Below are 16,140 nucleotides of genomic sequence, written 5' to 3' on the forward strand. Positions count from 1 at the left end.
CCCCCCCCCCCCCCAAAATAAAAATAAAATAAAAAACCCTAATTATATTGACACATATTAATAAAGAATTATACACATTTTTTGTCTAAAGTGTTTTTTGATTTCAGATGTTGGTGATAAGATTTTATGAAAAATGCAAAAATATATGCTCTTTTCAATTTATTCCTTTGTTGGACAGAGCTCGAATATACCAATTAGTACACGTATTTGAATGCGTGTGCATTATTTTGCTTAATGTTGAATGTACTCCATATTGCAGTGTTTCAGAAAAACCTCCAACCTCTTTCCTGTTACTGAGGGTCACTTCCAAGCCACCTTACATGGTGCTGCGATTGGCGTTTTTAGGGGGCTCCCCTGGCTGGGAGAGGTACTGTATTATACAGGAATTACGAGACAAAGTTGCCGCCCTGAGGTTTCCCAAGAGAGGCCAAACAAAAGTAGAAAAATCCAAGGTTTCTCCTACTAAGGACAGCGCAGTGAGGAAACTAAAGAAGAGGCCGTCACCACTTTTACGGGACTGGTCAGAAATAAAATGTTGTGTGCTGCTGATCAAACCTATAGAGCAGATACTCATCAGGTGAGTAAAATGTTACTCCCATGATACTCATCAGGTGAGTCAAATGTTACTCCTATGATACTCATCAGGTGAGTCAATTGTTACTCCCATGATATTCATCAGGTGAGTCAATTGTTACTCCCATGATACTCATCAGGTGAGTCAATTGTTACTCCCATACACACTTGTAAGGTGATTCAACTGTTACTCACATAGACACTCATCAAATGAGTAATATGTTACTTTCATAGATACTCATAAGGTAATTAATATCAGTAAACTGTTATTCCCTAATTGGAGCAGATACCCATAAGACCAGTGTTCTCCCCAGGCTGTTTTTGCAGCATGGCACCAGGCTGCTATCCTAGATCTTCTCTACTATATATTCATAGTAAATCTAAAGTTACCATGCTGCTTTGATTTTACATAGAGTGCTGCTTTAACAGAAATAATGAAATACCATGCTCCTTTAAAAACATTCTGGGGAAAACACTGAAGACAAGTAATTTTAACTTTGACATTTAGTTTTATTTGAGTTATCAGTACAGTTGGTAGTTCCATCTACAGATGTCAACTTATCCAGTAAGTGTTGTCGAGGAAATGTTTTCCTTTTTCTATGCAATAGTGTGCAAGTAAGTCAGCCGTTGCACAACCCACCTACATTACCTAGGTATATATGTGGCTCCATTGAAAAGGCTAAACTGTTAAAAATAATTTTACATGAAATTTAGTGTAAAATGACCATCTTAGAGTCTTATAATTATGAGGTTTGATGGTATACATTATAAAATAAAAACAATTATTTAAGTCCAGATTGATTGTTTTCCTTACAGCTATGACCGCCTACCTCAGGACATGAGTATTATAGAGGACCCCTACAAGTTCCTCCCCAGCCACCTGTCTAACCAGCAGCTCGCCAGTAAGACAGCTGTGGCCAACACCTTCAACATGATGTCTCGCTACCTCCACCATCAGCGCTGGGTCTGGACAGTCAAACAAGGCAAAGTGGAGATCAGCATGCCAGCCATAGGTCGCATCCTGTCCACACTAGCCAAGTAAGTAGGTCACTTCCTGTCCACACTAGCCAAGTAAGTAGGTCACTTCCTGTCAACACTAGCCAAGTAAGTGGGTCACTTCCTGTCAACATTAGCCAAGTAAGTAGGTCACTTCCTGTCAGCACTAGCCAAGTAAGTAGGTCACTTCCTGTTAACACTAGCCAAGTAAGTAGGTCACTTTCTTCCCTCTCTAGCAAAGTTAATTCCTATCAACTATGTCACATCCTTTGAAGAAGATCACATTCAGGATAAAAATATTTGGCCTATACTTTTGAAATTTTATCTTACCAGGGTCACATGTGATGAGTTGATAAATGCAAAGTCTTCCAGACACCAAAACTGCATGAATAACAGGACTAGTAAGTTGAGAATGAAACTAGGACACAATGATAGTTAATTTATTTTTCTCTTTTCAGAATTCGTCTCCAAGAGGGATTCAATTTTGTATCCAGTAACTCTGGTATCGTCAACATGGTGGCTGAAGTTGAAATGCAGGTAAGTTATATATAGAATTTTTACCTTTCACCTCAAAAATCTTATGTATAAATGCTCTTCTTGTCACTACCAGAGGGCACTAATATATACTTCATTTATTTTACAACAATTATAAAACAAGTTCTTCAACTTATATGAATCACTGTTATGTATGGGCTTTTTAATGTGGGAGGAAACCAGAGTACCTGTTAAAACCTACATTGTTGGGCAGCTGAGCAAACATCTTTTAACATCCTATGGGTTAGTGAAACCTCGGTAAATCCAGAGGGGGATGTATATTCATTTTGTCTATCAGTCAATCTATCAGTCAGTGAATCACTATATCCAGGGCATATCTTATACACTTTGTCATCTAGAATTGCCAAATTTTATATTCCTTTTGTGTACTTAAAGAGGTGACAAGAGTGTTGCGTGCTGAAAGTGGGTATGTGCCCAACTATATGCAGAGTTATGGCTCTTTGTTTAGTTTTCAGGGCCACTTTCGTTTATTGCGCGATTCAAACTGCTGGACCGGTTGGACCAGAGTTGTTCATTCATAAAATATAGTCGAGCCTTGCAAGGCTTGCATAAACATTTGCAGGTCACAAGGCTTCATACCCGAAGTTGCCACACTTAAAAACAGGCCAACCGATTGTTTCACATTACGAACAGGTTCCTTGGCCTGGTGATTGTGATCTATGGAAAGTTCACAATACTTTGCCTTGTTTTTTGTCTTTCTTTGCAATTGAGCAAATAAATAACAAATGATATCTGTTTATATAGGACAAAGATAGAGTGGACACAGATGTTACTAAGTGTGCCATACAATACATCATGTTCCCACCCTACGTCAAAACCACGAGGGACAGGTCAGTATTACAGTATATCATGTTCCTACCCTACGTTATAACTGTCAGGGACAGGTTTGTATTAGAGTATATCTTGTTCCCACCATATGACAAACTTGTTTTTGACGGAGCTTAAAAAGACTTGTGCTGCAAACATATTGTCCATTGTAGAAGGAAGTGTCTCATGAATATCAAAATTTCAAAATTCTTTTGCCTAATGAAATAAATTCCTTAATCATGTTAAGTTAGAAATATTGGTTTCAGTTTTTAAAACAATATCATTCAGTTACTTTTGGGTTTTTTTCATACTGGGTTGAACGGATTTGGTATAACATTCATGCCGCAATGAATGTAAATCAGTTGCATCCATATGCACGAAGCCAACCTCATACTGGCGTAAATGTCAAACAATGTATGTTTAAAATCTAAATTTATAGTAATTAGTATATATATTCCTTAAAAGTTACAAAGTATACAAGTTCCTGTACTGTCAATGTGAATTCAGGGAAAGACTCGTGTCATCTAAATGTTTGCTTCTTTCAATTGTTTCACAATTTGCAAGGTGGGAAAAAACATGTTAAAATGACACTGATCCTAGTGCATTCATAGCTCTATGAATGCAATTACAATTGATAATGTTAATACATGTATAAGGAATTACATTTTGTATAATGAAAATGTAATGTATAATATTTTACTAATGAGCTGTTTCGATTACTTGGTGACTAGTTTAACCATTGCTCTGGGTGGTGTGTTGCAGTGTGTCGGAGGAGGACGTGGATGAGCTGGAGACCACAGAGGCCGACGGGGATGTACAGATTGTCACAGAATGCTGGGCGGAGCCTCAGTTTGGTGTTGGTGTCAATAACCCGGCAGAGAGAAAACATTGGGATGGAATGACCTACAAAGACATGGCTAAAGCAGTAAGTCAAGATTTTTGTCTTCTATAAATATACTTATTTAGCATTTTGATACTCCCCACTTTGTGGATGGGGGGTATATAGAATTTGCTTTTTCAGTGCCTCCATGCTAAAACACCTTTGTAAAAGATATCTCATGAATCTTCTACAGATTTGTTCATTTTTGCACCATAATATGGTAATATGAAGTTCTACAACTAATCCCTATTCATAAAACCATTCTTATGCTCAAACAGGGATATTTTTGCTCCAACCAACCTCCTTGTAACTTGCTTAAATCATGTGACAAAGTCAAAAAGCCAAGTGTTTACATTGAAAATAATGTTTAGTTTGAAGACTCACTGAAGTTATTTCAAATCATGGACAATTTTTTTTATCATGGGAACAAGAAATTGGGCTTGGGGCACAGAATCTGAGTTTGAGCATGAGAAGGAAAGTTTCATGAATACAGCCCTGATTTAGATTTTGTTGGTCATTTGACAAGATTCAAAGGTCAACATCACGATTAACTGCTTTGAAGCAAAACAGTTTGTGCACAAGAAATCTCAAGAAGAACCTCTCAAATGATTTAGTTGACATAAAGTTCTTCATGTGATTAGATTTTGAACACTGGTACACTTTTGATGTGAAAAGCGTGTACAGAAGATATCTCATGAACCTCTACAAAGATTCAGTTTATATTTACACCATAGTGTGATAATATAAAGTTCAATCCCTGATTAGATTTCATTGGTCACTGGTCAAAATTAAAACACTTAATTTTGATAAGTCCTAAATTAGATTAAGTAGTAGTCTGTATATTTATAATATTTGAAGTGTCAATTTATGATTTGTGAATAAGTAGAAGGTTTTCTGGGGTAGAAATATTATGTTGCTAATAAAAGTTAATTTGCTAAATGTTTATACTGCTGGTTTGTCGTAGTGACTTCGGCAGATCTCTAATCAATATACTTGACCGCTAATTGTTAGGACAGTGGAATTACCTCCCTTACCCATTCTGAACAAGGGTAGGTGAAGCCATATCTGTAATAATGTATCCTTGACTGTTAAAGATGACGAAGTCAAAAAGTGTTGAATTTAGAATTTAATTGTAGCTGTGATTACAATCAAAACAAAATGTATCATGTCACATGGTATTCCCACTTTTTGTGTGATTTTATTTCTGCCAGAAAAAGTCACTCTGGATTTAAGGATCAAGGTGAAAATCCCTTTCCTTTGAATTTGTTGCATGTTTTTGGTCGTCTGTATATTTCTAATGTTATTAAAAAACTTGTGTATACATAGACCTTTCAATAATAAGGTCATCATTTCATTGAAATGAAGGAGTTGAAGAATTTCTAAAAATGAAATGAAATTGCTGGATTTTTATTCCCATGGTATCACTACTAGCTCTGTGTCATAATAAATGTCACAATTTATATGTCACAAAACATATCTCATTGTAACACAAAACCTATCTCAATACATCCCAATATATCACTATAAGTAGCATCATTAATCACAAAACACATCACAATAGATCAGATGACATAACCACAGTATTCATTGTAGACAGATTGATAAATATGCAAGACCACACACTTGTGTATTTCTAACGAATCAGAAAGCACGAGTTTATTGCACGGACGAAAATATCCACTCGTTAGAAAAACACAAGTGTGTGGTCTTGCTTTTATCACATTCCTTCGGAAGTTCCGTATTTGGTAGAGATCGATACAAAGATTCTATAAACTTTGATATTTTTTGCATATACCAGGAACTTTTCAGTTCGCCATGACGAGGGGATTCCCATGAAGGGTAGTTCCGGCTAGTATGGTGATACAACATCTTGTATCACACATGTGTGATACAAACCGACAGAAAACATCAACAGAAAATTGTTGTATTACTATTGTAAGATTACATAGGTATATATGTGATAAATATTGATACTGAAATATCATGATATATATCACAATTTATTACATTTTCCAGTAAAACATCAGAAATTATCATTGTGATGAAACATGCATCTTTAAACGGGCTGGTCGGGGAAAAAATTACAAAATAAATGGGTCTAAATGCGTTCTCTGGCCTTCCAAAAGTTATACCACGGCAATATGATGGTCGAGTTCTGCTTGCAATGTCCAGTTTTGACCACTGAAATCTTGGGGAAGCCCCATGTAAACAACAATAGCACGCCGTCATGTGCCATGTCGGACTCAACTAGCGGACAAGACAGCAATACTATACGTAAATAATTGTTTTCAAAGGTCATGTATGATGCAAGTGTAGTATTCCTACCTATATGTTGTTGTTATATATAACGGTATTGATACCTTGTGCCTGTCATGACTTTTGCATGCATCTTTTTCTTTTGCCGCGATGTATACATTTGGCCTTGTTGATGACGCGCGTGCGGTAAAATTACATCACTGATCTGGGTCAATTGAGAGTTTTAGACTGTCAGGTGGAGTTTTAGGATTTCTTTAATATAATTATAATTTTTACTCTTAGGGAGTGAATTTCAGCAAAATTTGTATCGGTATATTTCATAAGAAGGTATTTTAAACATGTGTATGCCATTTTAGCAAATATGATTTTTTTTCCACGACCAGCAATGCAGTGAAGATAAATGTCATGTTTACATCTTTACATGTGAGGATATAAGGTCTATAATAAATATCATATTGACCATTCAAAATGGTCAAGATTTTCTGTTCAGTTGCAGATGATCATGAAGCGACAGTAAAATAAGTGGTTGTTTTTGTACATCTTTGGTACATACACTGAGCTATTGACGTAACTTTGTTATTGATAACATTGAAGTAAGCAAAATCTACCAGAAAATAGCAGAAAAGAGTAGAATGGCATTGAATAGCCCATTCAAAATGGCGCACAGCCTTGTAGTCAAGTGTGAGTCCCAGTGACATTATTAGAACCTGGCATCAAATATTACACTACTAATTCCTTTACTTTGTTGATGCAGCAATATTTTTTGTATTTTACTTCACCCTTTCACCCCTATGTAACTTTAATAGACTCTACCATGCATTGATCTGGATGAGTCCATTATGGTCTACAGTGGTGAAAGTGTTAAAAAAACATAAATCCGTTAAAAACCTGTTAAATACCATATATATTTAACTTGTACGGCAGAATATTTTGATAATTTCACTCGTGCTCTCCACTCATAAAAAATATCAAAGAGAAACCATTAAATATCCTCTATGTATCATTGTAGATCTCAATATTTAGCATGATACACATCACAATACCAATTCACATCATGATAAGAAGGTATTATATAGTGCTGGTCCATTATCACATCTAATCTATTGTTGTACAAGTAGTGTCTGGTGTTCACAATAATTTTTGTAGTAAATGAGAAACTTTAAAGCTGAAATATACGCTCACTGGCCGTAAATTCCTAAGGTACATGAAGAAAGACTTGAAGATTGACACATACATCAATGTATATCTATGCCATGTTTTCTCGTTGAAATGATGTTTTCAATGAATTCAGAATGTTGATTTCTTGAAAAGGAAAATCAGTATCTCAACCAACACAATGCCTTGAAATGTGACAATGTTTTAGAGTGTTCCAATGACTTTTTGTGATATTAAAATGTTTTCTGATACCAGATCTGAAGTATTACATGTACTCGTGTTAACTCATTGACCCCTGAAGTTCCATAGTGAACTATTCCAACCTTTGAATTGGAAGGGTTCAAATGTGTCTTCAGGGGTGAATGAGTTAACGGGTCACTTAAAGCAGACATGAATAAAGACCGTTCAATGAAATAAAGGAATCATTGTGTTTATAAACAGGTTCCAACTGAACATAGCTAGTAGCTTCAGACAGGTGACTTATTATAGACACATTGTAAATAGACAGGAAGTGATTCTATAAAAGTGGTCACTTTAGACAGGTGATCATTATAGACCATGGTTGCTATAGACAGGTGATGACTATAGACAGGTTTCATTGTAAATGGTGCTGTGAGGATAGACATTTATATATTGGTATTGTTTGTCATGTTTGTAGTTCTGGCATTGTAGAGGTTTTGTGTGGAAGAACAATTCATATGTATTGTCATCTCACTGAAATGACACATTCCGCATTTGACTTGATACGCGACGAGGGATGCTCTTTATAAATCTCTTGCTCAAACCGATGGAAACCAACAATGTCCGTTTGTGTTCTAACCAGCCAAAAACTGGTCTCTAGGCTTGTTTTTGGTTGCTACAGAAGTGAGTAGCTGTGAGATCTTGCAGTACTAGATCAGAACTTCCTGTTCAAAATGGTAGCTAACTGGTCATCTTTCAGTGAAAAATAACAATGTTGCGGGAGTTTTCCAAGACAATCGTGACCAATGCGATCACTGAAAAACAATGGCGGACAGCACAGACTCGGGCAGTGATCAAAGTTTTAACAGTCAATTTAGATGAGAAATAAGTTATTAAAGGGTACCCATCCTCTTTTCCAGATAAAATGTGGGGGTGCGCTTATAGGGGCAGAAGTGTTTATTAGGTCAATTGCGGTAATGAAAACCAGATTTCAGAATGAGCACTTCATTGTTCATATCTGCATTAAAAAAATGCAGGAAATGATTTCAACCTATTTATCTGGTAGCTGCTTGGTTGAGGAGTAATTTAGGATAAAACCAAAAAAAGTTATGACCCCAGACATTTACGGTATGAACAAAGTCAATACATTGTACAACTTCAATAGAGACATCTAGGTGACTGGACAGCTTTGTAGCTGTTCCAACAAGACAAATAAAAAACAACAGTTGTTTATATTGATGAAAGACAACCTTTCATACTTCATATTGATAAAAGACAACCTTTCATACTTCATATTGATAAATGACAACCTTTCATAACTTTTATTGATAAAAGACAACCTTTCGTAATTTACATTGATGTTTTCTATCGATAATAACAATTACTGAATGTTGTGTTATCAAATAGTTCTACAAACAATATAGTATGAGTTAATCAGTAATTTTTTTTATTGAATGAATATTATCAGTATTTTTATAGTCTTTGTATTAGTGATTAAGTACATTTTATGAATGAATATTTTAGTGGAATGATTCAATATTTTTTATGAATGAATCAATAATTAAACAAAATGATCACCACTATAATAAGGATTACGTTATGGGGTGAATGTACAAGTAAATACTGATGGTTTATCTCCATGCTGATATAGGCCTACCTTTGGTCGGGGAGAGGAAGGGTGATATACAGTAATCATCACCTGAGAATTAACTCGGGTACAGGGACAGATAACACAGATTAAGATGTCCAGACTAGACCAAAGGCCATCATTTCACAACCTTTGTTAGTCCTCTTATCAAACACCCATAACTCTTATTTCCAGTACTCATGGGAAAATATTTAAACCTGATATTACAAATTTGATGTGTCAACATAATAAAATAGCCCGTTATAATGATTGTCCTTCACAGGTAAAATTATGACACCTGTATGATTACTTATGGGCTGTTATATACAATGTATATATATGTGGTAATTTTATCCCTGACTAGCTGAAAGGGAGGTATGGGGTTTTTAAAAGTTCTCGCTCCACTACAAAAAACTGTAAATAAGCATTGGAAACTATTTTTTCCGGCAATGCTGTAGATTTGAAAAATCATTTCTGAAAAGATAAACGTACCACTGCATCAACCAATTGAGCTACCTGGTATACAGAAGTGTCCTGGCCTGACTGTGCTAGTTATGTCCAAATGGAAGTTAAAGGGAGGTTACTGTACTTAAGCAAAGCAACTCAACAAATATAATTCTTACAAAGAATCAAAATGGTTGTCAGACACTGTCTTGTTACTACTTACTGTATACTGTGCAGTTCAGTTTTCGCCTTTTTCATCCTCCGAAATGAAGGCGAATTTATCATTACAGCGAATATAAGTAAACAACATAATAAACTCATTTTGAACGGTAAAATTAACACCGGACGAAATTGATTTCATGTACGAAGGGCGAAAGTTTGACTAAGCAACAAATTTCCCGGTATACAGTAATTAAACATAATTTAGTAGTAAACAACTTAATTTGAATTGTTTTTGAAACAGTTGTTATGGTCAGATTTAATCTCTGCTATATAGATGCAGGATGGTAAACAAAAGTTATACATTTCAAACTTTGGGGTGTTGCTGCTGCGATACCTATGGTATCTGTAGTAGAACAAATCGTCACTGCTAGATTGATAGTTGTTACTGGTAGTTGGTTGAAATTGTTCAACGCCAGAATTAACATCTAAATGGTTTCTGCTGACAAGATGCTAGTCTGAGGTCTGTTATGTAGTGATCATTTAATAGCTGGTAAAGTCCAAGCATGTATATTTGTGTTGATTTTAAGTCTGCATTTAGTCCTTGCATATTGATGTAATGGTACTAACTCAAAACTATAATTTGTGGGGATGTGGTAGTTCAGGTGTCCCTGAGAAAATGATATTGAAATATACTGAAATTGTATCATCAAGCAAGGAAATCACTACACTGTTACTATTAATGAAGTAAAACTGTAGAGTAAAATGGCTGAGTGGAATTTAATTAAATTTGTTTGATTATATTGTTGGTCCCAGGCGACTCAGTGTTGTATAAGGTGGTGTAATCTCTTGGGGGCAGAGGTTGTTCCATATAAGCAAACAGGGCCATGATATTCGGACTGAATCTTGCTGCCATGGAAAACTTCAAAGTTTGCAAAAGGAACTGACCTTGAAGTAAATTAAAAGTCACATGGGTCTCACTCGTTTAAATGTTCACACAAAAAACTGGAGAAGAACTAAAAGGTCTATAATAATGATACCTGGGCCAGTAGCTTACTGGCATAAAGTGCTTCAAAATGGGAGAAAGAAAGTCTGAATAAATCAAGTGAGTTTCTTCAGGCCATTTGGGCCTTTTGTTTAGTTTAAACATTCAATATGCATATACTAATATTTGTGATAAATGAAGGATTACATTCAATTGGTGGAGTAAGTCTGGGAATGATGAAATTTTAAAGGAATATATCTTATTCTACGATGGGTAAAGATAAGTCTAGGAATGTCCGTTAAATTCCATTGTTGGGTATGAGTTTATGTGTTTGTCCGTTTATCTCCCGCCATTGTTAAAGTCCACTTGTATAGTTGAAATAGAGGCTTGAGTGTTTGTGTTTCTACCCTCCATAAGCCACGGTACAAATAAGACTATTGCAAGAAAAATACACAATCTTATCTCAATCCTTATGACAATAAAAACATCAATAATTTGCTTCAAGATGATTAAAAGACAACATCTGTATTGTCAGCAATTCAACGTTAAGCTGTCTATCCAAAATCTAACAGCATAGTTTGACTTATGAAATGCTTGTAGTCAATACAGTTACTGAAAATCAGTCATGAAAGTTGTATCTAGAGGAAATATTAATAAAATCTTGATTTCTTTTGAAATTTTAAACTGTATCAGATTGGTCTGTCTCAAATAAAACCCCGCATATGTAGTGGTATTTCTTAGAAATTTCACCGACATACAATTATTTGAAAAAATGTAGCAAATTTTCTAAATAATAAAATGAGATGGCGAGTGAAAAATGCGAAAGTTTTGAATCTCCTGTTTCTAAATGATTAAAGTCAAAAGCAAGATTTATCAACAAAGGTTATTGAAAGAAATGTGTTTGCACTACTAGAAAAGTGAAGCAAAATTAATTATTATTAAGAAAGGTTTTTGAAAGAATTATGTTGGCTGTCAAAATTATGTACTATCAGAAGAGTCCAGCAAGATTTATTAAGAAATCTTTTCGAAAGAAATATGTTGGTGATAAAAAATAATGTGTGAGATTGTTTAAATGTGAATTATCAAATGTATTTGATGTAATTAGATTGATTATAGATGCAAGACCATTCCTAATTGAACACATGGAGCTAATAGTCGGAGCAGTTATTAATTGTTGATTAGAGTCAACTTGTAAATTCATTAGGACACAAACCATACTGTATAGTCACATGGCTTCGTTTCCTGTTATCACAAGACTCGGACAAGTTCATTGGGCTTATCATTAACCACCTAATGAAGCTGATAGTAAGTGCTGAGGCAAGCTTGAGAAAACAGTATGTTTTAACAAGTCGTTGATAATCTGTGCTTGGTTGTGTGCGGGGCTGATAGGGCCGGGTAGAAATACCCTCTGTACCCCTCCTGGGTTCAGTTCTGTTGACGTTATCTCCGTTTGTTTCTTTAGGGTGTTCGATAGTCCTCCTATTATCTCCGGGCTGTTCCTATCTCTACATGAGAAATCCTGTGACCACTAGGTCCTGATAACAGAGATACCTTGTATTCCTATATTTATCACAGATTTTGAGGGCTAAAATCTACATAAAGCTACAATAAAGCTGTTAATTGAAAAATGTATGACTTCTCCATTTGTGTAGATTTTAGGTATTTTTGGCTATATATACATATATGCATAATAATCAAGATTGGTTAGATTCAGTTACACTGCTAAGCTAATGAGCTTGATTTAATCCTGGACATGATTGGGGCTGTAGGGAGAGAAGTGTTGCTCAGGCCAAGATAATGATTTCCCGTTAGGACTTGCCGTCCCCTCAGAGATAGTGGAACATGTCCCTTAGCTGTCAAAGTACAAACTTCATGTTTGCTGTCCCCGGTATAGAGAGCATAAAAATGACGGCCGTACCAGTGCACCCCATTGTCTTGCCAGGTAGAGCAGCTCTGTGGCTGGGGACAAGAGGCCTACCTGGCCTCCTACTGTCCTGGGTCTATCCAGGTAGGACTGGTGCAATCCACAGGTACGCCGCCTCAGGTAGGCCCTTCTGTCTACGGGACTTACACAGCGACAGCATGGAAACGTAAGCATTTCCTCTAATGTAGAAAGCTTGTTCAACTGTTCTAAACATATCTAAGCCAGAACTCTTTAATTGGGTGGTACTTCACCCAAAGTAAACAACTTAAATTATTGTTTGACTTTCTTGTGGAGTTTACTTAATTGATATTCAAATAGGCAATTTACATAAGGCTTTCATTTTGTAGAATATTTATGAGGTAAAATATGCTAAGCTGTCAACATTGTATTATGTTCAAGTGATTTTTGTATTTTCTTATTGATAAATGCATTCTTTCCTCTGAGGAACCTCGTGATGGTGAAACTCTTAGTGAAGACAAATTTGGTTGTTAACTGTTTAAAATTTATATATGAATTGATATCAGTCCAATTTATCAATACAATATGAAAAATCCATTATATTTTATTTTCATTTAAATAATTTTGTTATTGGTATTCTGTGCTCTCTTTGTGATAAAATAATTAATCAGAAAGTAGAACTCAGGATCAGTTGAACAAGTTTATGTCCCAATAATATTTCAGAAAAGCAGTGATTTTCAGTGTCATGTGTCTGTGAGCTGGAAGGTTTGGTCTCCAGCACTATATACTCCTTGCCAGATCTAACTCTTCCAGCTCATGGCTGTATGACTTACAACACTTCTCTCCCGAGCAACACTTTGTCACACGGAGTTCTGCATTCACATTAGTTGTACCAGTTACCTGTTCTAAGATGCTGGTCAAATTGAATTATTGATGGCATTCTGGTTTGTGGTATTCATACCTGGTTCGGATATTATTGCTACAGTCTGTATAGCTTTCAGAATGGCCGTATTTAGAATCAATGACTTAGCAAGTTGTCCTGATAATGCTTTTCTATGTGGGTTCTTCATTAATTAAGGAGTTTAACAGCTGTATATCTTCATTTAGTGGCAAACTGATGGTGACAGTTTTACTTAATTCAGATATGAATATTTGAACGTTTAATACCAAAGTTTTCTTTTAGAGCTGTATATAGTTGTATTTCAAGTAATAAGGTGTCTGGGGTTTTGTTCTGATTTTTGTACTTAATGTCATGACTTCACTGTGTTGGGAACATAATTTCGGCTGTCATGTTTGTTGGGTGCACATGTATGCCTTGTAATTAAGCATGCTATGGTGATAAAGTTGGTTCTGTGGCCTCTAGATTGTATTATCTCGAGACCTGAACGGAGACCAGCTGTTGTTTCCCTCTGAGGTGACGCTGTGTGAGTCAGGTGTGGGGGGTGTCACTAGCTGGTCAGACAGTGGCCCTGTCATGACAAGGCATTAGAATGTTTCCATATCACAGGTCTTTTATATGTTGGAGATGTTATTGGTGTAATGAAATTACACATTTTGATTAATATTCTTTATCTCAGGTATGTAGAGGACATTTTATTATTGATTGGATTTTTTTTCTTCAATTCTTTTTTCATTAAGGTATGTATTTGATACTTTGTAAATGGTGATAAGTTATTTTGAATGGAAATTTTACATTATTTAACACTTTTTTTCATATTTCCTTGAGTATTTGAAAACTGTTATTTATAAACTAGTGGCTTTGTATGTGAATTAGACCTGTCTTTGGATTAATGTGATAAGGAGATTAATGTTAAATGCCTTCCTTTACATAACTTTTTTATTAAATCTTTTTTTTGATTAATTGAATATAAGGTGTTAGGAAGGGTGATAGATTTATGTGACTGCTTGAGTTATCTCCCTTGTCCTTTCTGACAGAAAGTTTCATTAAAAAGTTTGCATTGTCATCTAACAATATAATGCATACTATTGATGTTAGGAGCGAATAATCCTGTTTCTTTGTGTTATGGTTTGCAGTTATTATGCAGGTGTTAATATAATGATAAATTATTATTTGGGATGCATACGTGTGGGTTTAAACCTGACATCGGACATGTAGTGTAAGTTAAAGGCTGTGTTAAGGTGTCTGGGAAGTCTGACTAAGGTCTCGAGTGGGGAGACCTGTTATGTTGGTTCAGTACTTAGGGTAAACAGGGGAAGGCCCCTCCCTGTCGAGGATGGGATCCCTCCACAATGAAATAGCTCATCCTACTCTGTTTGGACTTCTTATTAAAACAAATGGAATAAACTAGTGCAAATATTGGCTCAGGGGGGATTAAGTGTGAGTGGGATATGCCTCGTATAATTATATTGTTCTAGATTTACTGTCAGGGTTTTAAGTAGGAGATATATCATAGACCTAATATTTAATCAACTTTGATCGTAAATTTACATTAACAAGATCTACCACTTGCTTTCTGGAGTAACTGCCTTGCCCCTCATCCGTGCCCCAAACCCCCTTCCATCCCAACCATAGTTGAACTACAGTTTTCTCCCACTGTAAGCCACTGGGTTTCTTTCATATATGTTATAAAAAAGTAAAAGTTACCCTTGCTGATCAGATTTGTAGTAAAGTATGTCCATATCTTTATGATGTATGTTTCAAGATGTCGAGTGTCAATATCTATCACTCAAGAATGTCATTAGTTTCTTGAATGGAGTTTTCAATGAAATGCAACACTAAATGAAATACACACGTGTGTCTATTCCATGTTAGGAGACAGATCAGTTGAAGTAGTGGGGCTATAAAGTGTGCTAGATTATACTCACTAATGAGCACACAGATTTATGCTATGAGGCCCAGTGTTTGTTTTGTAGCAGGGCTCAACACTCAAGTGTTAGTCTTGCACCCATAAACCTACCATTGTAGTGTTGTAATGTATACCTAACAAGTTTCATTATCTCCCTTGTTTGGTCTGTATCCTCTGTATGGGCCATGCCCACAATATATGGTACACAGTGTGTACTCTGTGGGGTCTTCATGCTCTAGATGCATGGTTTGTGTCCCCTGTGCCCCCTGTGCCCCCCTGTGCCCCCTGTGCCCCTGTAAGTTTTGCATCTTCTTTTGGGTCTGTGACCACAGTGGTTTGTATCCTCTGTCTGGTCTTTGTACGTCCCCCGGGCCCGGGCCAAAGGGAGTGGGGGTGTCCACTATGTAGTCTGTATCCTCTGTGTGGGTGTGTCCTTTGGTCTGTGTCCTCTGTCTGGTCTTTGTACGTCCCCCGGGCCCGGGCCAAAGGGAGTGGGGGTGTCCTCTATGAAGTCTGTATCCTCTGTGTGGGAGTGTCCTTTGGTCTGTGTCCTCTGTCTGGTCTATGTCCTCTATTAGGTCATTTTCCTCTGTGTCCTCTGTATGGTCTAAGTATCCCCTGTGTCCTTTATGTAGTCTGTATCCCCAGTGTGGTCCTCTGTATTGTGGGTTTGGTCTGTGTCCCACGGTATATGTCCTCTATTAGATCATTGTCCTCTGTCAAATCTTGTGTCCTCTGTATGGTCTGTGTCCTCTTTGAATGCTGTATGGCCTGTGTCGATCGTATGGTCTGTTTTCCATGAATGGCATATCTAGCCAATTTGGTGAGTTTCCA

General features: G+C 36.3%; 1 protein-coding gene across 2 annotated transcripts in view; it reads left to right on the forward strand.

The window, feature by feature from the left end:
- LOC110442792 (protein SZT2-like) overlaps window positions 1-16,140 on the forward strand; it is an 87,913-nt gene that overhangs the window by 15,066 nt on the left and 56,707 nt on the right. For both annotated transcript variants that reach the window (XM_021486576.1, XM_021486577.1), the window contains exons 16-20: window positions 260-577; window positions 1,390-1,611; window positions 2,028-2,106; window positions 2,869-2,954; window positions 3,694-3,856. In XM_021486576.1, the coding sequence (XP_021342251.1) occupies window positions 260-577; window positions 1,390-1,611; window positions 2,028-2,106; window positions 2,869-2,954; window positions 3,694-3,856 (868 nt within the window). The remainder of the gene's footprint in view (window positions 1-259; window positions 578-1,389; window positions 1,612-2,027; window positions 2,107-2,868; window positions 2,955-3,693; window positions 3,857-16,140) is intronic.

Source organism: Mizuhopecten yessoensis, unplaced genomic scaffold, assembly GCF_002113885.1.
Source record: "Mizuhopecten yessoensis strain PY_sf001 unplaced genomic scaffold, ASM211388v2 scaffold716301, whole genome shotgun sequence".
Lineage (NCBI taxonomy): Eukaryota > Metazoa > Mollusca > Bivalvia > Pectinida > Pectinidae > Mizuhopecten > Mizuhopecten yessoensis.